The sequence below is a fragment of the Lepidochelys olivacea genome (assembly GCF_965140295.1).
Source record: "Lepidochelys olivacea isolate rLepOli2 genome assembly, chromosome: 9".
Lineage (NCBI taxonomy): Eukaryota > Metazoa > Chordata > Testudines > Cheloniidae > Lepidochelys > Lepidochelys olivacea.
In genome coordinates, this window is record NC_140419.1 from 101,623,689 (window position 1) to 101,646,332 (window position 22,644).

General features: G+C 48.8%; 1 protein-coding gene across 1 annotated transcript in view; it reads left to right on the top strand.

Annotated features, from left to right (window-relative positions):
• Positions 1–22,522, top strand: part of IL13RA2 (interleukin 13 receptor subunit alpha 2) — a 31,701-nt gene extending 9,179 nt beyond the window's left edge. Inside the window, exons 4-10 of the mRNA XM_084638555.1 lie at positions 3,135–3,288; positions 4,380–4,500; positions 9,603–9,787; positions 13,892–14,043; positions 15,820–15,964; positions 18,240–18,342; positions 19,316–22,522. Of these exons, the coding sequence (XP_084494681.1) occupies positions 3,135–3,288; positions 4,380–4,500; positions 9,603–9,787; positions 13,892–14,043; positions 15,820–15,964; positions 18,240–18,342; positions 19,316–19,364 (909 nt within the window). The 3' untranslated portion in view covers positions 19,365–22,522. The remainder of the gene's footprint in view (positions 1–3,134; positions 3,289–4,379; positions 4,501–9,602; positions 9,788–13,891; positions 14,044–15,819; positions 15,965–18,239; positions 18,343–19,315) is intronic.
• Positions 22,523–22,644: the final 122 nt, after the last annotated feature.

Below are 22,644 nucleotides of genomic sequence, written 5' to 3' on the forward strand. Positions count from 1 at the left end.
AACCATGCCCCCCCAAACTCTGTCCCCCACTTGCCCAAGGCTCTGGGAGGGAGTTTGGGTGGGGGAGGAGGTCTGGGGTGCAGGCCCTAGGCTGGGGAATGGGATTGGGGTGCAGGCTCTGGGAGGGAGTTTGGGGATGGGAGGGGGTGCAGAGGGAAGGGGTGCAGGGGTGAGGGTTGTGGGGTGTGGCTGCAGATGAGGGGTTTGGGGTGTGGGAGGGGCTCAGGGTGAGAGGAGGAGTGTGGGGGGTCAGGGCTCTGGGGCTGGGGGTTTGGGGGCTTAGAGAGGCTCAGGGCTGGGGCAGAGGGTTGGGGTGCGGGGAGATGAGGGCTCTGGCTGGGGCTGGAGATGAGGGGTTTGTGGTGTTGGGGAGGCTCAGGGCTGGGGCAGAGGGTTGGGTGTGGGGGGATGAGGGCTCTGCCTGGGGCTGGAGATGAGGGGTTTGGGGTGTGGGAGGGGCTCAGGGCTGGGGCAGAGGGTTGGGTGTGGGGGGATGAGGGCTCTGCCTGGGGCTGGAGATGAGGGGTTTGTGGTGTGGGAGGGGCTCAGGCCTGGGGCAGAGGGTTGGGGTGTAGGGGGGATGAGGGCTCTGCCTGGGGCTGGAGATGAGGGGTTTGTGGTGTTGGGGGCTCAGGGCTGGGGCAGAGGGTTTGGGTGCGGGGGGATGAGGGCTCTGGCTGGGGCTGGAGATGAGGGGTTTGGGGTGTGGGAGGGGCTCAGGCCTGGGGCAGAGGGTTGGGGTTTGGGGGGATGAGGGCTCTGGCTGGGGCTGGGGGGTTTGGGGTGTGGGAGGGGCTCCGGGTTGGGGCAGAGGGTTGGGTGTGGGGGGATGAGGGCTCTGCCTGGGGCTGGAGATGAGGGGTTTGGGGTGTGGGAGGGGCTCAGGCCTGGGGCAGAGGGTTGGGGTTTGGGGGGATGAGGGCTCTGGCTGGGGCTGGGGGGTTTGGGGTGTGGGAGGGGCTCAGGGTTGGGTGTGGGGGGATGAGGGCTCTGGCTGGGGCTGGAGATGAGGGGTTTGGGGTGTGGGAGGGGCTCAGGCCTGGGGCAGAGGGTTGGGGTGTGGGGGGATGAGGGCTCTGGCTGGGGCTGGGGGGTTTGGGGTGTGGGAGGGGCTCAGGCCTGGGGCAGAGGGTTGGGGTGTGGGGGGATGAGGGCTCTGGCTGGGGCTGGGGGGTTTGGGGTGTGGGAGGGGCTCCGGGTTGGGGCAGAGGGTTGGGGTGTGGGGGGATGAGGGCTCTGGCTGGTGCTGGAGATGAGGGGTTTGTGGTGTGGGAGGGGCTCAGGCCTGGGGCAGAGGGTTGGGGTGTGGGGGGATGAGGGCTCTGGCTGGTGCTGGAGATGAGGGGTTTGTGGTGTGGGAGGGGCTCAGGCCTGGGGCAGAGGGTTGGGGTGTAGGGGGGATGAGGGCTCTGGCTGGGGCTGGAGATGAGGGGTTTGGGGTGTGGGAGGGGCTCAGGGCTGGGGCAGAGGGTTGAGGGGGTGTGTGTGGGGGGGTGAAAGCTCTGGCTGGGAGCGTGGGCCCTGGGGTGGTGCAGGCCTGGGGATGAGTTTGGGGTGCAGGCAGGCTGCTCCGGGACAGGGGCCAGAGAGGACGACTCCCCCCATGCCTTTCCCTGCCGGCAGCAGCGAGCTCTGGGGGAGGAGCCCCCCTTTCCCGCCCCCCCAGCAGCACACTCCCCCCCACCACTGTCACTGCACGTGTCCTAGGGCCCCTCTCAGGCCCAGGAATCTCCCTCCCCTTCCCTGTGGTGGGTGCCGGGGGGAGCTGCGTGCGCCTCCTCCCCTGCTGTTGTCCCTGACCGTAGCCTCACTGGGGGTGAGGGAGGGGGCTGCCCCTTGCCCAGCGTGGGGCAGGAGCGGTGACTGTGGGTGGGGGGTCCCCTGTGCAGGTGGAGGGTCCCACCGGACACCCTGCTCCAAATATGGGTGGAGCTGGGCCCCTGAGCTCTGAATGTTGCTGGTGCCCGGGCACCAGGTGGGAATATAGCTCACCGCCTGTGCCCACAGGGAGCAGCTTGTGTAAAAGGCTGTGTGAGCGTCAGAGCCCCCAGGGCCGTGCAATTAGTCAGAGGCTGGTCAGAAGCACAGAGCTCAAAAGTCTGCCTTGAATATTCTTGGACTACTGGCGAGAAGTGCAAGCACAAGGGCTGTGTGCACCCGCTGCAGTGATGCAGGTGGGACAGGAATCGGGTTCTGCTCTTTCTCTTCTTTTTCTTCAGATAAATCCCATTTCTTGCTCTTTAATTTTAATCCTTCTCAATTTCTTTTTCTTTATTGTTTGTTAAATTGAAGCTGCTGTTTGTTTGTTTTCCAGTTACTAGGTGATGTACAATTTTTTTTCAAGTTCAGGAAAAATATTAAATGCTCACACAAATTGTACAAGTCCCAGATTTGATGGGACTAATTCCTAGCAAACCGTGCTGGTAAGGAATTAACTAGCTCCATCTCCCTGACTTGGGGAGATTGGTTGCACTTTGCCACATGAAGGATCAGTTAAAAGGGAAGGCAGATTTGCGCGGCTCATCTCCCTTCTGCTGGTAGGTCCTTCTAATCTGTGCTGGCACGTTCTATAGCATCTCTGTTAAACTTTGCAGGCTGCAAAGGGACACCTGCCCTTGAGCCCCCTGCCGCCTCTTTAAAATGGTCCCCTGTTGTAGTGAGAGACCCATACGAACGAGAAACTAACCGATTCAGGGGCAACATACACTGGTAGTGTTAAGGAAGAATCTTTACTTCTGGGCAGGTTGTTCCAGAACTGTCTATTGGGGAGTTTTTGCACCTTCCCCTGTAATATCTGGTGCTGGCTACTGTTTGAGACAGGACACGGGAATAGTTGGATCCTGGGATTAGATTGGATGAATTTCAGTGTTTCATTACAGTGCCTTGAAGGATATCCATCCCCATAGAGGGAAGTGCAGAGGACTGAAATGGCGGGTGCTAGATAAGCATTGGACAGTGTAAATTTGATAGGAATGTAAAAGATCTGTATTGTGTTCACAGGCAACATTGTGTGTGTGTATAAACCTATGGTGTACATATAATATAGTACAGTGTAGAGAGCAAGCACACATGGCAAACTTTGCAGCCAATATACACATCAAAAGTTTATTACAGTGTTGTCTGTCTTACACCAGGTTGTTTTTACTAAGAAGTTAAAATATGGCGTTGGATTTGATCTCAGCAAGAGAACTGAAGCAAAGGTCCAGACTCTGCTGGAAGGACGTTGTACGAATGAATCTGAAGTGAAGAGTGACTGGACTCACGCTACCTTCCAGCTTCCTTCACAAGGTTAGGAGCAGGCTGCCATTCCCCACGTGACCTTTCCAGGCCTTATACCTTCCTGGAAAAATGTGTTGACCTGACTGAAAGGTTCTGCAACCAAGTTATTGCTGCTCCAGTATGTCTCCATCGTCTGACGGGCATTAGGCGTAGCAGAGCCTGTCAGGCTGCTAGATGCAAAAAATGTTCTTTGCCAGGTTATGCCAATTTTTTGCTTAGCAAATTGTTATTGTTATTTGAGGGTTGTGGACTTAGGGTCTGTCTACACTGCAGTTAGACACCCGCGGCTGGCCCGTGCCAGCTGGCTCGGTGCTCTTGGGACTGTTTCATTGCAGTGCAGACTTTTGGGCTTGGGCTGCAGCCCAAGATCTGGGATCCTCCCACCTCACAGTGTCCCAGAGCCCAGGCTACAGCCCGAGCACAAAAATCTACACAGCAGTTAAATGGCCCCTGAGTCAGCTGGCACAGGCCAGCCGTGGGTTTTTAATCACGGTGTAGACACATCCTTAAACGCCTGTCGTCCCATGCCCGAGCCGTGACAGCAGCTCTCTGGCTTAACCTCCCTGCTCACGTATGCTTGGACGCATGCCTCTGCAGTCCCTAGATGGAAGAACTTCAGCTCGATCTCCCCCGTGCCCCCATCAGTGATCACCAGTATTGTCTCGCCTGCATGCTGCCTTTCCCCTCCGGCTCTCAAAACCCTTTGCAAAGTATTGCAGAGCAGTGAAGTGAGTTGTCTGAGAATGCGCATCAAGTCATAGACCAGAGACTGGCCCTCCTGCCATGTAACCCTGCCTCCCTTAGCTGAAATCTGCTCAGTTGCTCAGACAAGTCACCTCTGAATAATTAAGCCTTCACCTTTCCATTGCAAATAAATAAATGTAAATTGGGTTTGATATGCAAAGGGTCACTTAAAATGAAGTGTTTACCAAGGTAGCGAATCCCTTTGGCATGATCACTATCAAATTATCTTGATTGTTCTGTTTACACGAGTTGTCATGATTGCTCAGAGAAATCAAATGGGTTGGCAAGGTTATTTCTCAGCTCAGCCCAAATGGGGCCTTTCAAATAATAGTCATTATTTCCTTTTATTTTAACAGGCGATCTGGAGTCACAGATCAGAGACCTCCACTGTGTCTATTACGATTGGGAGCACCTGACGTGCACTTGGCAGCTGGGCCGGCTAGCTCCTCCTGGGGCACGTTATGAGTTTTATTATTGGTACGTACCAGCTTGGCAGGGAAGCATTTGGGTGCCAGGTGAGGCGTCTCACAGGGCAAACAGCACGTTAGAATCACACAAAGAAACAGCCATCGCAATTCTGTTTTTGTTGCTGGTGTCCCCATTACATGACATTACATAGGTAAATGCCACACACAGATGTTAGCACCTAGACATGGGGAACAAAGCATGAACCCTGAAAGCCAAGGTTTGGGGCTCCTGAAAACCGCCTTTGTATCAAATTATTCTAGCAGAGATGTGCCCAAACCAAAAGCCTAGGTTGGAACCCCCCAAACTCTGGATCTGGAGCTTGCGGCTTGGAGCCCTATCTCTAAACTTGTCCGTACCAAACCCCAGGTCTCAATGGCCCTGGGAAAGTTTGGGTTTGGGTCTGGAATCTGGGACTCTCAAAATCATTATTATTGTCCTTCAGTTAGCACTGAATATTGTAGTAGGGAAGAATTCATAGGCTGCTGCCTGGGCTTCTGAGACATCCCCCAGGGTACAATCTGGACTGATAGACGGCTGTGTCCCCTCACTTCTCCAGCCCCCACCAGCAAACTCCCTGTCCCAGACTTTCCCTCAGAAATGTGCGTCTTGTACTGCCCAGCCGCCTCCCGGATGATACGAGCTCATATAAGGTCTGTCATTTATTAATAGAAAATGATATGCACAAATCTTGTTCTCCCAAATGGCATTTCCCAAACATTTCAATCTGAACTCTCGCTAGTTTAGATAAAACAATAACGCAAATTTATTAACTACAAAAAGATTTTAAGTGATTACAAATAATGAGGTGTAAAAGTCAGAATTGGTTACAAGAAAATAAAAGGTAAAATAAATTAACATTTAACTTAACAAGCTAAATGAATTCAAAGCAAAGGTTTCTCTCACCACATGCTTTCGCAGTCTTACTGGATGGAATCCTACCAGTCAGGACTCCTCCCCCAGTTCAGCATTCATTTCCTTGTCCGTCAGGTGGTGGTGATGCCATGGCAGAGAGAAAGGGAGGCGTATTTTGGGACCTCTGTTCCTCTTTCTGATCGTTGTCTTTTTCTTTGAAAATTATCTCCAGCTGAGGTTCAGGAGACAGAAAATATGTGGGGACCAGAACCTCCTGCTGTTTCTTTGCCAAAAATGTAAATTTCTTGCTCATGCCCTCTTTCCTGCCGAAGAATGGCCACTTAACCTGGTGATAGACCATTTGATTTTGTTGACACTTGGCTGAGACATCAGTTTGTCTTTTGTTTTTGAGGAACTGATATGTGCCTGCTATTCTAAACAAGGAACATGTCTCATTAATGTTATTCAGTAAAATCTTATACCTTTACATACAAAGTTGCCACACACATTTTACCAGGACAATAACGATCAGCAAGTTGAGTTCTCAAACAATACCTCACAAAGCATATTTTGTACAAAATCCATCATAGCCTTGTAGAAAGGATGAACATAGGGCTACAGACTGCCACAGATTCACAGCTGCACTAAACAAATGGCTTAAAAAAGATTAAACTTTTCAAGATTCAAAATTGACTGGAGAGGGGCCCCTTCTGACTGCCTTCAGGGTAACCTGGGACAGCTCTTAAAGCACGAGATCACTTCCTCCCATAGAAGAGGGCAGTAGCAGAACAGCGTAGGTGGGGTTTACCCTCCCCCACTCTGCAGAATGGTTAGTGGTTTAGCTGTAGGACCAGGGACATTGGGGGATTCACTGCACCCAAGTCATCCTTGGGAGAGCCATGCCTATGTCAGCCATTCCCCTGGACCCATCTGTCGAGAGGTTACACAGCATGGAGAGGCTCAGCAGAGATGCTAATGGCTCCTACAGCAGAGTTTGGGTGGGGGGGAATGTACCTCAGTCTGGGCATGTCCCTTCTACACCACCCAGAGCGCCACTCCCTGTGGTCTGCAGAGCCCTGTCCTCACCTAGCCCCAGGGCCAGGCCATTCACCATGAAAAGAACTGCACGCACAGCCCGTGCCCATCTGCACACAGATCCAAAGGGGTGAGCTCCCCAGTGTTAGTCTGTAAATACAGCCTCCTCTTTGCCTCCTGGTGAGGGTCCCCTTTCTTCACATGAGTGGTGCTTTCTGCACCAGGTGTGTGTATTTTGCATGTGTTTTGCACCTTGGAGCCCCTGCCTTTCCCATCAGAACTAAAGCATGTCCGCCACGCATTTCTGCTATCCATAAAGTCAAGTAAATCTGAATTTTGTGGGAATTGGCTTGCGTTCACCAGTCCTAATGAGCAGCCTAGTCTGAAGGTTAATGTTTCTAGGCTTTTTATCTTCTTTTGCACCCCGGCCACTCTAGGTCCCTGAATGTGTATCCCACAAAAGTTAGGGGGCTGTTAAAGTGTAGTGGTGCATTAATTCATGCATTTTACAGCCATTTCTTCTGTCTAGTTAATCCTATTGGCCTGCTGCAAGGTGCCACCTAGGATTCTTTTCTTTAGGAAAGACAAAGTTGGACTTTTGGACCAAAGTGAATTAACAACGCACTGTCACATTTGTTATAAGTAATGCAAAAGTGAATTATTGGTAAGGCATTGTTTTTACTTTCCCCATGCAAATGGGACACTGATATCTATCCAGTTGTTGGTTTCCACATGCTTTTAGCAATTTTGCCAACTACTATCAAAACTGTTTAGAAGTTGTGTTAGTAACAATAATGCCGAAGATCTGTTTGAAAAACATGACTGTGAATTGGAACACCTAATCACAGGAACAAACGCCTGGAGCTGGAATGCCTTCCCATTGACATGGCCACTGCACCAAGGTCATTTTTCAAATTGCAGGAGTTTGTTTGTTTATTAAAGTGAAGAGAGGGACCTTTCCTGGATAATATACGCTGCACAGGGACACTCACTGGGCTTTGAACAGAATGGCTAAATTCAGCCCTCCGGCAAACTTCACGGAAGGACTCCAAGCAAGCAGGAAGTTGGGGTACCAGCCCTGCCCTAGCAGAAATGGACCCACTAGTGGAATGTCCAGGATCTGGGCAAGGAAGAAGGGTTCCCTCCCCTGAGCGTGGGATGTTAAGGACCATACTGGAGCTCAGTGTTAGGAAGTACTGGAGAAGGTGCATCTAGATGGGCGCCCCAGAGGTGCAATACCTGCTGAGCCTATAATGCTTCTAGCTGGAGGGCGGGGAGGGGTATGTGCCAGTGGCCCACAGTGTGCAAAGTCAGCCCTCCGGCCAGCACAGCCACCAACCAGTATGCAGAGGGGTCAGGGCCAGCACCGTGTCCCTACCGTGCCCTTATACAGCCCTTCCCCGCTGGGAATGTACATGCTGCTGGCAGCGCTGGCCAGCCCCCCGCAGTGCAAGCAGCCAAGTGAGCATGGCCTCTTGGGCAGGTGAGCTGGAGATCCCCTGGCGTGAGCCCACAGCTGAGTGCGCGGGCCTGCTTTGGCCCTGGCTGGAGGAATGTTCCTGGCACAGATGAGGGGAGGGATTCCCGATGCTGCACGAAGCTGTGATTTGCTTGGGAAACGTAACCGTGCAGATACTTACTGTGACCGAGAACAAGGTACCCCCGGCTGCCGGGTCAAGGCATCACTTCCTCCCCGAGAGCTCCTGGCTCTGGTGTTGTGTACACCATGTTTCAGTGTGTCCTGTGCTTCCTCTGGAGGAGCTGGTCTCAGGGGATAAGAGGCCTCGTTTGGAGTTCTGTGTCCAGTTTTGGGCCCCACACTACAAGAAGGATGTGGAAAAATTGGAAAGAGTCCAGCGAAGGGCAACAAAAATGATTAGGGGACTGGAACACATGAGTTATGAGGAGAGGCTGAGGGAACTGGGATTGTTTAGTCTACGGAAGAGAAGAATGAGGGGGGATTTGATAGCTGCTTTCAACTACCTGAAAGGTGGATCCAAAGAGGATGGATCTAGACTATTCTCAGTGATAGCAGATGACAGGACAAGGAGTAACGGTCTCAAGTTGCAGTGGGGGAGATTTAGGTTGGATATTAGGAAAAACTTTTTCACTAGGAGGGTGGTGAAACACTGGAATGCGTTACCTAGGGAGGTGGTGGAATCCCCTTCCTTAGAAGTTTTTAAGGTCAGGCTTGACAAAGCCCTGGCTGGGATGATTTAGTTGGGGATTGGTCCTGCTTTGAGCAGGGGGTTGGACTAGATGACCTCCAGAGGTCCCTTCCAACTCTGATATTCTATGATTCTATGAGGCTGCTTATCCGTTAGCTCTGCTGGTAGAGGCTGGAATTCATAACCCTGGGATGACTTCCCGCTGGTGACCCATGGTAGCAGTTGTTATGCGAGTATCTCCCCAGGGTGGAGTAGCTGGAAAGAAAAGGTGCGCACCTCTTCAGCTGAGAGTCCACTGAGTGACCAGACCTCCCAGGGTTTCCAACAGACTGACGCACGTTGCTACCTTGGGTCAGGGGATGTGTTACCTTGCAATCTTCCTGCACCATGTGACCTCATTGCAAAAAGGAACGTTCTCTATGTTCGGCTCCAATGGTAAAAGCTGCCGTCTCCACGTTCTAACGCTCAGCCATATGGCATCTCAACCGTCATCGCGAGTGACCCCTGATGGCTTACCCGCTAGCCTGGGTGCGTCTCTTTCCAAGAAAGTCTGGTTACTCACCAGACTTTGACTGAGTCATGGCCTTCTTTGAAAACATATTTTTAGTTTGGCTTAGTCTGAAACTTTAGAGAAAAGAGGATCCAAAGACGAGTCTTTTCTTCTGCTTCCTGGCCCTCCTCACTTTTAGGGCAATTTTTTTTAATCATCAACCTTTTAAGACAGGACATGAAACACAACTTCTTTTTTCAGTGTCAACTAGTTTTTCACCATAGCCAGCCCAGGAACAAACAGGATTCATATTTAATACTATGGGTTTTTATATGATCATGAAGTAGTGACATGAATATTTATTCACTCTGACTAATGATTAAAGAGGTCATTCTGGTGTAGATCTTGATTGATCTTGCATATTTATTTCACTGAATCATTGGATCATGAACTGTATTAGTCAATGACCTGTCAGACCTTTCTGAAAAATAAAACACAGTGCAAATATTTAAAAAATCCTCCATTTAAATATGGCATGTAACAGAATTTTCCTAACTTATGCATAGGTACGAAGGGCTGGATCATGCAGTGCAATGTGATGACTATCGTCAGACTCATGGAAGAAATACTGGATGCAATTTGCAAAACCTGAGGCAGGCAGAATATACTGATTTCAATGTCTGTGTTAATGGTTCTTCAGAGTCCACGTGGCTGAGACCCTCCTACTTCACATTCCATCTTCAGAATCTAGGTAATGATGACAATGGGCCTATCTATTTTTGCAGGCTTCGTGGGGAAAGATGCCGGTTCTTAAATGGTCTAGTAGACCCTGGGATGGTTCAGTAGCTGTCTTGGGGCCAGGTTTCAATGGTTTGTCAGTGTGATGGTAATTAACTGTTGGAACTGTTTACCAAAGGATGTGGTACAGTCTCCATTATTTGCCATCTTTAAATCAAGCCTGGCTGACTTGGTAAAAGAGCTTCTCCAGTTCAACCTCAAATTACTGAGCTAGGTGCAGGATTCACAGGGGGAGGTTCCCTGCCCTGGGCTTTACAGGAGGCCTGAGGGTTGCCAGGTGTCCAGTTTTCAACTGAAGACCCAGTCGAAAAGGGACCCTTCTCAGCCGGATGAAGATGAGCCAGTGAGTGAGGGTGAGGGAGAGTGAACGACACAAGGAGGCGGGGGGATGGAGTGGGTGGGGACTTGGGGAAGGGCAAGGGCAAAGGTGTTCGGTTTTGTTCAGTCAAAAAGTTGGCAACCCTAGAAAACTTTCACAGCTATGAGCAGAAAGCAATGAAGCTTTGCTGCTCTACACCAGCTGAGGATCTGGCTCTTATGGGCTGGTGGGGTAGTTTTATGATCTTGGCTGGGCAGCTGTAATGACTGGGTAATTTAGGTGTTGAACTGAAGTCTTCAGACTTTGCAGTAACTACTGTGTGTGTTAAAGGTGCTTATAGCGTGGGGAAAGTGCTGGGCCCATTTTCAGAAAATCAACTAAAGGCTCGCTTACATGAAGCCAGTTTGTTCTGGTCCAACCTAAGGGCCAAATTCAATGTCTCAGTAAACAGTGGCAACTGAGGGTGTCTAAACTGGTTTAACAGTCGCATTGAGGATGCTGGAAGTAGGTGTAAGTCACCTGAACTTATCCTCTCCCCCAGACCTCTGGATTTGGCCCTAAAAGTGATAACCAGTCTACAAAGGTGTTTCCTAGTGCCATCCTGATGGCCATATTAAGGGAGAATTTTGTCAATCGTCGTGGAAAGAAACAGAATGTTGCAGATGCTGGGAGAAAGTGGGGACCTCCAGCTACATGGGTGGGGGGTTCCTGCTCATAGGACAGGTGTTTCCCCCTCTTTCACCTAGCAACTGTGTCCCTGGCTGGCCCTTCAGACGATCGTCACTCTGAGTATGATGGGGCAGTACTGGTGAGAGCAAAGACTCCGTTCTGTATTGCACAGATAGTGCCTGATGTGGCCTATCACGGACTGTGAGTGATGTAATAAGAATGGCCGCTGGAACAGAAACAGCTGCTCTGTGTCTTAATACAACTCGTGATAGTTCAGAAAAGAGCAGCGGCCTTCCAGCTTTTTATTAAAACCAAGAGGGATACAACTGGACGCAGTATGACAGTTACTGTTAGATTTCTTGGCTAAAAACCATAAGTGAGTTTCGAAGGAGCCGCCCCCTCGGCGGACTGAAAACTGGAGCGTGGCATAGATAGCTAATAGAATGGAGTACAAATGTGCTCCACTGCCCCTTCATAGGGCCTCATGGCCTGGAAATCGCACCAATCTAAGCTCCCTTACTCTCACATAAATATGTTGGTCCAAGGCTTCCTGTGTGACTTTAGGCAAGGCACTTTAATATTAGAACTAGGCAGAAGTTTTTCTCCAAAACATTTTTGCGCCAAAAGATGCGGATTCAGGCTGACAGAAACATTTTGCAAATTTGTGTTGAATTCGCCAAATTCCTTTTGTTTGGCGGTAGGAAAAGTCTGAAAAAAATCTGAAAAAATCTAAACCTTCTTTTCAACACTTTCAGAATGAAACCAGTTTGATTTTTCAATTTGAAATGACTTTGTTTTGAAATTTTCTTAAATTTCTTAAATTAAAATTGTGTAAAAAGTCTTGAGAACAAAAAGAAACACTTTAACCCAAAACAAATTTTGCTCTTTGGTTTGCTGAAATTGTTTGTTGCAAGTTGACCTGAATTTGTTTTTTTTAACGGGTGGCGAACTGGAAAATCAGTTCCTCTCTCTCTGCGCTCTACTCACTAGCTCTGTAGCCCTGTTTGCCCGACACAGGGCTGTCGTGAGGGTGAAGTCATCAAAGCGCAGGAGATGATCGGGGTCGGAGTGGTGGGGGAGACGTGCCGGAATACAGGTTGTGTAACAGAGAAGGGGGCTGTAGTGGGTTTTGTAAACCATTTTACACCTCACCTATGCGATTCGCTCCTTTTAGCTATCATCCTATGGGAGGGCAATATAGAATGTTTCTACCTAGGAAGTTGGTGCGTGACTGGGATTGATTTACCTCCTCAGTATTAACAACACTTCCGACGGAGAGGCTGCAGGGCCTGGGAACGGCCGTCATGACTCCAGACATTTTTCATTTGAAAGTCTTTTTCGGATGAAAACCAGCCTTTTTAAAATGGAAAATTAATGGTGAAAGCTCTTTCGTTCTATCCATCTTTTCCATCCTGTGACCGGCTCTACTTACCGGGGTCTCTTCCATCTCTAATGGTGGTGACTGCATGCAATTGCTTTATTTTTAGAGGGCACGAATATGCTTGCTGCTGCTCTGCAATATGTAACTTCATGCGACAAAGCTGGTTTGACAGAAGGATCTCTTAAGTCCTGGAACATTTACCACTGAAGCCAAAGCTCTGGGTATTATGGACTGGATTATGCCATAGGTTTTTAAGCAGACTACTCTCACAAATGCACAGCCGTTGATTTTAATGTGAAATTCCACTTAAAAATCTCTCTGGCACAGTCTGGGTCCATGATAGACCCTTACTTAAGAAGGGAGCAATAATTAACAATTCCTATAGTAGAAGAACACGGGGCCACGCTGTCCCTTCCCCCCAGGAGGCAGGAAATGCTGTGACTTCTCACAGCATTTGTACACAAGAGATGTACACAAGAGAAGGCAAAGCCTCTGGCAGAGGGTGGATGTCCCCTTGGTGTGTGGACATCTCCACGCCCAGGTTCACAACAGCAAGCTAACTCAAACCCAGGTGCAGTTAGTGGCAAGATGGAGATTTGCAACAAGCTTTTGAGCAGTGACAGATGATGTGCTGATGCCGACAGGGCAAATTTCTTGCAATACCCTGGACAAACCTTACTGAATTAAACGTATGTATCATTGTGGGCCAGGCATTGTACAGAATTCCATAGGGAGGGGACCACACCCCGCAGGATTAAGAACAGTGGAGGGTGATTAGGCAAATTCACTTGGGTTGTAATATCATCCAAGCAGTACCACCACCTGGAGAGAGGCTCCCATGGACTGGTTGAGACTCGATTCTCCAGGGACCAACAGACAAAGAAAGGACTTAAGTTAAATAGCCTGACTCCTGTCCTTCGTTCTGATCCTGCAAATGGACAGATTCCAATCTTCACTGGGAAGAGTTGGAAGGTCTCGGCCCCATCTGTGTTCTTGTTCTGAGCCTGGTAACTGCAGGGAAACCTCCCAGGGGTGGAGTTGAAGGGCTGCTCACCAGCCAGACCTCTTGTTGGCATTGACATCTGGCACCTGTAGGTTCTTTTATTGTTTTTTCTGTAATGCTTTTATTTTAGGAATATGTGCTTGCTTAGAAAGAGCTGGGTGGTAATTTAACCATGGCAGTTCCACTGTTCCTTGTCTCTGAGGAGGAAAGTAAAGCAGTCCTGATGTTGCTGGGGAATTTACAGTGTAGGCAGGGAGCTTGGCAGCCTGAAAATACCCTGGTCAGGAGGGAGAGAGACACATGTCTCCACCCAAGAGAGCTGGAAACCTAAATACGGGTGCCCTGGCTGGACCACAGAGGGGAATACAGGTCCAGTTGCCCTGAATTGTGCTGCTGACCAATGCCATTTCAACTACAATAACATCTCCAAATACTTGCCAGGCATGAAAGAGCTTTAAGTACCAAACCCCATGTTTCAGGGGAAGAATCTAATTCACACTGACATTCAGAACTAAGTATAATGGCCCACGTCTGTCTTCAGCGCAGCCCACATCCACACAGCTGGTTGTCGGGATGACAGTGGACAGTGAGTACCGTCTCAGGGGAAGCCGCCGAAGTTCAACTAGTGCTGAGAGTAACAACGGTTCCCCAGTAGAAGGTCTGATCTTGTCTCTCTCCTTTTCAGTCAAACCTTCTCCGCCTGAGAAGCTGTCGGTTTCCATTTCTGCCTCTGAGGAAGTTCATGTGGAGTGGAGCCCTCCTGCGGGGGGTACCCCCCCACACTGCCTGGACTACGAGGTGCAGCTGACAGAACGGGATGGTGATGATCCCTGGGCGGTATGCGACGCACGGGGTTGTTGATAACCAGCTTTCTTACAAAGGGCTCTCGTTTATGATGAGCAAGAAGATTGCTCATCATGAAGCCTGTTCCATCTCCTTGCCATCAGGATGGGATGGGAGGGCTGGAAACTGAAGCAGGGAAGGAACAGCCCTAAACTGAATGGTGGGGAGGCTCATTAGCTGCCAGCAGTTTGTAGAAGTCCGTGAGGAGTGAGGGTTTATGGGTGCATTGGGGCAAAGTTTGACCCGCTGAAAAGAGACACTGGGCTGGAGCCTGCTCCAGACGTACGATGGTGTAACAGAGGGCAGGATATGACCTTTACAGATGGAATATAAGGTTACATATAAAAAGATCCAATCTTGTGCCTTCTGGATCGGACTGTAAGATCTGCGAGGGGCAGAGAGACGTGGCTGCCAGATTCTCCACTGTGCATGCGCATGGAGGTAAAAGCACGTCATTCCTTCCCCTGGCTGAGCTTAGTGCCCCAGGGCCCTGGCTGTCCCATAGCTTCACCTCGACTGACTAGCCCCTACACCAGTACTCAAATGGATGGGAGGCGGAGGGAACAGGCTGTCATGCCCGGCTCCCCCCCTTCAGCGGGTGAAGGGGGAAGAGTTGCCTGCACCACACTCTTCTCAGTTCTTGAATGGGTGCAGGGATGCTATGGCAAGCGACCTCCCTGCTTGGTGCCTGACTGGGAAGCAGAGAACAGAGATAGTTATGCCAGACCCCACTTCTTATTGCCAGATCTTGGGGAGAGAAGGGAACAAAGGCTTTAAAAAGGGAACAGACGTGTTTTGGGGAGAAGTATATTCTCACTTCTAGGGGGGACTGTACCATCAGATGTTCATTGCTTTCTGGGTGAAGCCTGGTTTTATAGCTATGGCCTCTAATTAGGATATAGGAGATCTGGGTTCGAATCTAGTGTTTCCCCAGACGTCATGTGTTACCACAAGCAAGTCGCTTTATCTCTCTGGGACTCAGTTTCCCATTTGTAAAATAGGGATAACAGTACTTCCTTTCTCCCAGCTCCTTTGGCCTGTCTGTATAGACTGGAGTCTCTTCAGGGCATGGTGCTGGCAAAAAGGGGCCCTGGCTTCTTCTGAGGCCCCAGGAGATACTTGAGCAACTTTCCAATTCAAACATCCAAAATATTAATTGTGTCAATTCCGCAGCCTGCACTCGGCAAAGCTTTCCGTGGAATCCATGGGAGTTTTGCCTGAGCAAGGACTTCAGGATTTGGCCCAATGCAAGTGTAATTTTAACTTCTTCAAAGAAGCGGTGCCAAACACAATCTAACGCTGATGTGCAGTGCCTTTCCTTGTGCCTGGTCAGTTACAATCTGGGCTCCAAAATTGCTAGAATGAATTCCTGTAATGCTACATTTACTGGCAAATTATAATACACCAGTTAGTGAACTTTATGAAGGGCTCCACAAATTAGCAAGAATAAACTGTGGCCATAGATCACATGCAAGTACAATTTGTTTAGGCGGTTGGTTGGTTTGTTCGTTTTACTCCGGCTGGGTTTCTCGAAAGCCATCACTAAATGCATTTCAAATAAACAAAGTGGGGGGGGATTTAATCAGCCTCCGAAGAAGCTCTCCCGTTGGCACTGTCTAGATCGGGGGTTAAGTCGGTGCAATGGCGTAGCTGGGGGCGTGGAACGACATAGTTATACTGATGTCAGTTTCTAGTGTAGATACCTGGTCTAAATCCTGTAGCACGTAACCAATCAACCTTCTTTATTTTGCATGCTCTCTTGTTTCTCAGTCTGTGTCAACTCAAGTGGAAACTGCCTTTACCTTCTCCCAGTCCAATCGAAGCCATGTCGCATGTGTCCGTGTACGAGGGAAAACAAATGTGTTCTGTGCTGACAAGGGCTTTTGGAGTGAATGGACGCGCGAGTGCTTCTACGGTAGGAGACAGCGAAAGAAACGAGTGCAGCGTGGGCCACCATTATCGGTCTGTCTTATCACAGAATCATAGAATATCAGGGTTGGAAGGGACCTCAGGAGGTCATCTAGTCCAACCCCAGTTCTCTTGAGACTGAGAACTGGAGATCTGGCCCACAGATAGTTTTGCTGCTTCAAAGCACGTTGCAGACATGGGCTATTTCACCTTCACCAAACACCTCCCCATTTTACAGACAGGAAACTGCCTCTTTCCTGTCATGCAGTGCTCTGCTGGCCGCAGAACTGAAACAGTTTTGCTGGACCGGGGCTAATTTTGCAGAGCTGACTACAGGGAGTCCGGCACCCCAGTATGCCATGCAGTCCAGTTCCATGAGAACACTTTCCAAGCCTCCATGGGGCAGGATTTGGGGACTAGGGACAGAGGACGTGCTGTGCTGTTTGATCTGCCACTATGTGGGTCTGTTGGCCATTGTTTGTTCTGAGTGCAGGACCATGCAGCCCCAGGAAGCAGTGGGGTGTGGAGAGCCACATCCTGGGGGCAGGATTCCTTCCCCGCTCACCAGCTACTTGACCTTGGCGTGGATGGAGAGGGTTTAGCTGACAGAGGGGGATTTCTGGTTGCTGAAATGGGACTGGTGATTTTGGGAGGAGAGCGGTCTAGGAGCAGAGGGGCAGCATGCGGATACAATCCTCTTCCCCTGACTTGCTACAAAGCAAGGATGGTATAGGCATCCCAACAGAAAATCACTTCCAAGGCTGGGTCACAGCCATGGCATTTCCGGATCTGGTCATCCCAGGACAGCACCAGACACAAGATTAGTGAGTAAACCCACTTATAAATGGAGTGACACACCACTTCTGGGAAGCAGCATCTGGGGAAATCTTGGTTTAATTAGCTATGACAGCAGCAGTATGAATGAATGCAGGGATAGTGGAAGTACTGCAGGGTACTGAGTCTTTGGCCTGGAGGGAATATCTGACTCTGAGCTCGGAGACACTTTGTACTCACCGTGGGGTGCAGGAGCACACCCCATTCCCTGGAATATGTGTCATCCACATGCTCAGACTGTCTCTGGCTGCACGCAGTCTGTGGTGAGAACTCAATGTGCAGGTGTTTCCCAGCCCATACGGTGTGACCCTCGGGGGTGGAGGTCGTAACAGGGAACCCCCTGCGTTGTGCCCACAGGGAGAGGGGAAGAAGTCAGCAAAATCTTATTGTTGCTAGGAACCTCTGCCCTACCTTCTGCTGCTGCCTCGTCACTTCTTGCCTCAGAAGCAGCCCAGGTGCAGCTCAGCCCAGCTGTCAGCTCTGGGGCCTGAGGCCACAGAGAGGCTGGAGACTTCACAGCCGCTGGGAGCAGAGTGCTGGGCAGGGGAGAAGGAAACAATCCTTCAACCAGCATCCCTCACCCAAACCACCCCCATCGTGTCTTCCTATGAACTAAATCCCAGCAGCCTTTCCCACCACGAAGGATTATGAGATGAGGAGGAAGGCATGATGGGTTTTTTGGGGTGTGGGGGGTTCCACATTAATACAGTCAAACTGCACTGGGTTATCATAGGATGCAGGTGACCAATTGTATTGTTTCTGTGACCTGGCTACATGAGCGTCATGGTTACAGTGGGCCCATCTGGACTGAATTTAAAATCTGTTTCATTATGTTAGCAGCTTTTTATAATTAGGACTCAAAACAACTAAGTGCCCTGTACAGCACATATTTGGAGAGGGTTACTCTTCTGGGCAGGGCGCAGGCCAGAGAAATTTCTGTCTCCCCTCTGTCTGCCTGGGCTATTCAGGTTGTAAATGTTTTGTGGGAGGCGCTTCCTTTCCTTGGCGATTGGAAACACTAAAACAAGAATTGTGAAAACGTTAATTCCCTTTGGAAATACACATTTTCACCCCCAATTCCACTACACCACTGTAAATCTAAAATAACACCCCAGACTCTCACCAGCATGAGTGAGATCAGAATTGGGCCTGCTGGCTCGAGGATTGTGAAAGATGTTTTCCTTTTGACGTTAGTGGGTGATAAACATTTCAGTTCAGCAAAGAGTGGCAACAGTGCACAAAATGCGGTCCACAGCGGGGCATCATGCGTCCAACCCTAAAATATTTGCAAGGATTAATGGATGTGTGCAGCGTGTTAAATCTAATGATACACTAACACGTATGATGGGAAAACGGGATTTTGTCCTTGGCTCCAGTCTCTTTGCAGTATAATGTAGTTACTACAGAACGGAGAAATTCCTTGAATGCTTTGTGGTTTGTCTTCGCAGTGTCCAGAAAAGATGAAAAGCAGCTGTTCCTCCTCATTGCAGTAGTCTTAAGTTTTCTGACCATCGTGATAATATTTATATTAGCTGCACAGCGGAAGAAAAGGTAAGCGCTAAGGCAGCTCGTCGAGCTTTTTCAGATTGTACAGTTAGAAATGAACTGAACGGAGGCATAACTGATATAATGCCAGAATCTATCGCCATTGACAGTGACTTGGGAGCAGAACTTGAGCCTTAGGCTGGCCCTGAACAATCTTAGTGTCACATGCTAGCAATGACTATTACGTTTAATATGATATACAGTCACTGTTAAGCAACGCTGTTATTGTGCATAAATGTCTAGCTCTCTATCACACATTTCAAAAGAAGAGTGACCGTTTTTGTGTCGGCTTCATGATCTAAAACGTGTTAGAAAGGCCTGGACAGGACTGGGCAGGTACATCTTCCTCCTAGCCGTCTAGGTCAAGTTAAGGTGATGTAAAGTTACACTTCTGATCAGAGTCTTCTGTTACCCCAGTGTAATTCTCAACTGCTTCCATCCGTTCCCATGAAGTTACTCCCAACTTACACCAGTGGAACGAATGCCAGCATCTCTGTCCAAAGCCACGGGGGCAGATCTTCACCCCCAGGGTAAACGTGTTCAGCCTGTATAGGAACTATGTCAGTTCACACTGAGGCACTGCCCTACACCTTTTATGCCATTATCTCTGTAACATGCATTGTTGGGTAGACATTTTCCCCTATTAGTGATTGCACAGAGGAAAGCAGGTATGGTAAATTAATTACCCACATTCTAGTTACTTAGTTAAATGTTCTTTGGGTCAGAAGTATCCCCTAGGATCTGTGTCAGGCAAATTAACCATGAAAGCTATGTTTAGAATCACCCTTTCTCTATGACCACATAATCTCAAAGCACGTGGATAGTCTCTTGTTTTACTGATGCAGGTGTCAATGGAGAGGAAGCGTTAGCTATAGAAATATTGTCACTCTAATAATAGATCCATTATTTGGATGTCCTGGATTTTATGCATACCTACATGTTGATATTATTTTTTGTATTTGCCTTTTATATTTTGAAGAACAAATGGAGAGAAAAATATATCCCCTACATCTCTATATTTGGAATAATTCCTGAATAAAATGATTTCCAGAGATGCCCTGTGAGAAGTCAGTGGAACTTACTGCTGCGTTATACACATGTTATTGATGTCCATAATAAAGACCCAGGTCAACTTCAGGTTCCTGGCATTCTTGGCAAATGACATCCTCCAGTGGGATGCTAACCCTGCAAATGGGCTTGTTGTGCAGCTTGTGTCCAGTGGATTGCCCTTAGCATGTCATCCCAAGAACAGACATGAAACCTGAACTTCTTACGAGTCTTTTCTGCTTCCCCCCACACACTTAGTATGCTTCTGTAGTCCAACAACACGAAGGTCAGAGAAGTTTATTGACTGATGCTGGAATAACTTTTCATAACATAACGGGGCAAAAAAGGAGGCAGTGGAGAATGTGATGAATAATATCGACAGGTCTGCAGTGTGCGTTTATGAGAAGGAGTGGAACCACTGTTAACATGATGGAAACTGAGTGGAAGATCAAGGTTATACCCACCAGCCTAGGAAAGGTTGCTAGATGCTATTGTCCGTATTCAGGTATATTTCCCTGCTGGCTCCCTCGCTACCTTCTTTCAGTCCACTGTTAATTTTTAAACGGTGAACATTATTTAACTGCATTTATTTAATCATGTCATCTACCATGCCACAGTTATTTGTGAAAGTGGATTGGGGAGACCTTGAAACAGTTTTTTGCAGGGAATGGCTGTGCTTACAAATACGGTGAATGGCAGATGGATCATGGGAGGAACAAATCCTAAGGATACACTGTGAAGTGCTGGAAGGGGATGTCCTGCAGGACTTGGACACGGAAAATGCAGCTTTACAAAGCACCCAGAGGTTCCTAGATCTGAAAGACCCTTATGTAAAGGAATGCCCAGCAGATGAAATGTATGACCAGGTTTAAACGAAACATGTGGAGTAAAAACTGCCCAGTGCTGATAATGGACAAATCGCATTACACCAATACTCCTTGAGCTTGCTTTGCGCATATTTTCACTTTCTACAACTCTCTCAGTGAACATTATGGGAGGAGGGTTCAGAAGAAGAAGGAAACTTTCAGTGACTAGCTGATGCTTGGAAAGGTGAATTTCAAATCACCACAAACCTGAGTCCAACAGCTGCCTTCATCTGATCAGCAAATAGTAACGTCCTGTAGGCAAAGGGCTGAACCTGCAACCTCACTCATGGCATGGGAACTGTGTGCGGGATGGGGCTCAGAGAGGGAAGTGAAACTGGGGGACAAAAGATCTTTTGAGTATGGTGCATGCTTGCTTTGCAACTCCATGATTGGGCCTTTGTAACTCCGCGATTACTAACGGAGAAGGGAGCAGTCCTGGACCTGACAATGCAGCACAGAAAAGATGAACCCAGGCCCAGGGCGCAGGATGGAATCAGAAAAAACTAAATGCTGGCCCTGAGCTGAGACTCTCGGCACCAACCCACCATGTCCCTTCATGCAGAAGTGTTTGGCTCATGGATGTTTCTCAAATACACTGGCAGAGGAAGCAATACACATGAATGCAGGCGGGAACGTTTGTTTAAAAGCTCACCGGCTCATTCATTCTTTACTCTGGTTTTCACACGGCACACATGCAGTGCAGCATACTAGAAATGTGCGTGGGACTGCCTAATGGATGGGTGCATCCGTACACGGTTACTGCATGTCAGTCAGGTGTGTGTGCAGGCAAGGGTCCTGCATAGCCAATGACTTGCACATGCAATGCACGTGTAAATTAGGTGCAGAATTGCACGTGCAAATGGGGACTGTTAAATTTTCAATAAGACATTTTGAGACCAACAAAAAACAACCAACTGCCACAACAAACAAATGTTGAGCCAGGACAACTTCCCCCTCCTTGTTTCAGGAGCATCCTGAAGGATCTTAACACAGATGATGCAGTGATTAGCTGATATACCACCTATTCTAAGGTAGCTGCAGCCCCCCCAGGACTCACTGCCTCGTCAGTGTTCACCGTTAGGAGCATTGAAAGCCTCCCGTAAATCGAATGGCTGTCATGAAAGAACAGCTGATGTAGAGCATCTGCCTGCAGGGACTGCTGCAGAGAGGCAAAGAAGCAGGTCAGCCTGGCCAGGGATGACCCAAATTAAAATGTTTTGCGCGAAGGAAAATGGCTAACACCAGCGAGAGGCTGTTGGCAAGCTGCCTGGTGCTCTGTGTGGCTGAAAGGAGGTCCATGACCGGTGGTGTCTCAGGGGACAGACTATTGTGGTTTGTGGTGTCAGCATGTAAGTATGTGGGCTGGGGCGATTAAAGAGACCCAGCGTACGTGGTTGGTAGCAGATTGCCTGCTGACTAGCCTGGGCTTCGGTGCAGGTGTCGTGTGTGCTCGTGATCCCCTCCTCCCCACACCCACTGTCATTTCAGCTGGCAATAAGCCATTACGAGCCGCTCTAGTGGCTGGTTTGGTTAACCCAAAATAGCCCCCACAGCTGCTGCTATCTTAGTGCTCAGTCTTGTGAGTAATACCGCATGCTCAGATAGGGAAACAGTCCATATAGCTGTGGTTCTTGTGTGGCAACGTTCTCCAGTCGTAACCCAGCTGTGTCAGTGTCTGGCCGGCACGTTTTACATAGTAATAAAACATATTCATGCTGACTCATCCGGTAACTTCGTGCTGGACACGAGGATTCTTCCGAGAACTAGTGAGTAAGGCACACACGGGATTATTTAAGTCTTGGGGAGGAAAAATGTAATCAAAGCATTTGGCAACGTTTATAGTGGGCAGGAGGAAAAGCTGGGAATTACCCCAGTCACAAGAATGTTGACATGACGTCCCAACACGGAAAGGTTGGAGAGGGAAGAAGAAATTAACCGAAAGCGCAGCTTGACTTCTGTGACAGTCGCAAAAGAAATTACACTAATTAAACTTAGCTGCGGTGCTGCCACCTCGGTTACCTCACTCAGGCAAGTGTTACTGCAAAGTTTATTTTTTTAAATGCTTATAAAACAGGCTAAGAAACTGTGTAACTGGGGTGAGGTGTGTTGGCTGCTTGGCCCAGTGGTCGAAGTAGCCTAACAAGACTCTGAGGCTCATTTCAAGTCCACCGCAACTGTCAGACTGGTAAATGCCAATGTTGTACCGGGGCCTGTTCATTTACCTTGGACCATATTTATTTCTGATACTTGTATTATTACTTTTTTACTCCTGTGCTGGCTTATTTCCTAAATTAATAAACTTTCTTGCCACAGAAATCAGTGGCCAAACGCCTCCAAACTTTTCTGTTATTCCAGTAGGGGGGAAAAAAGACCAGAATCAAAATAAGAATTTATT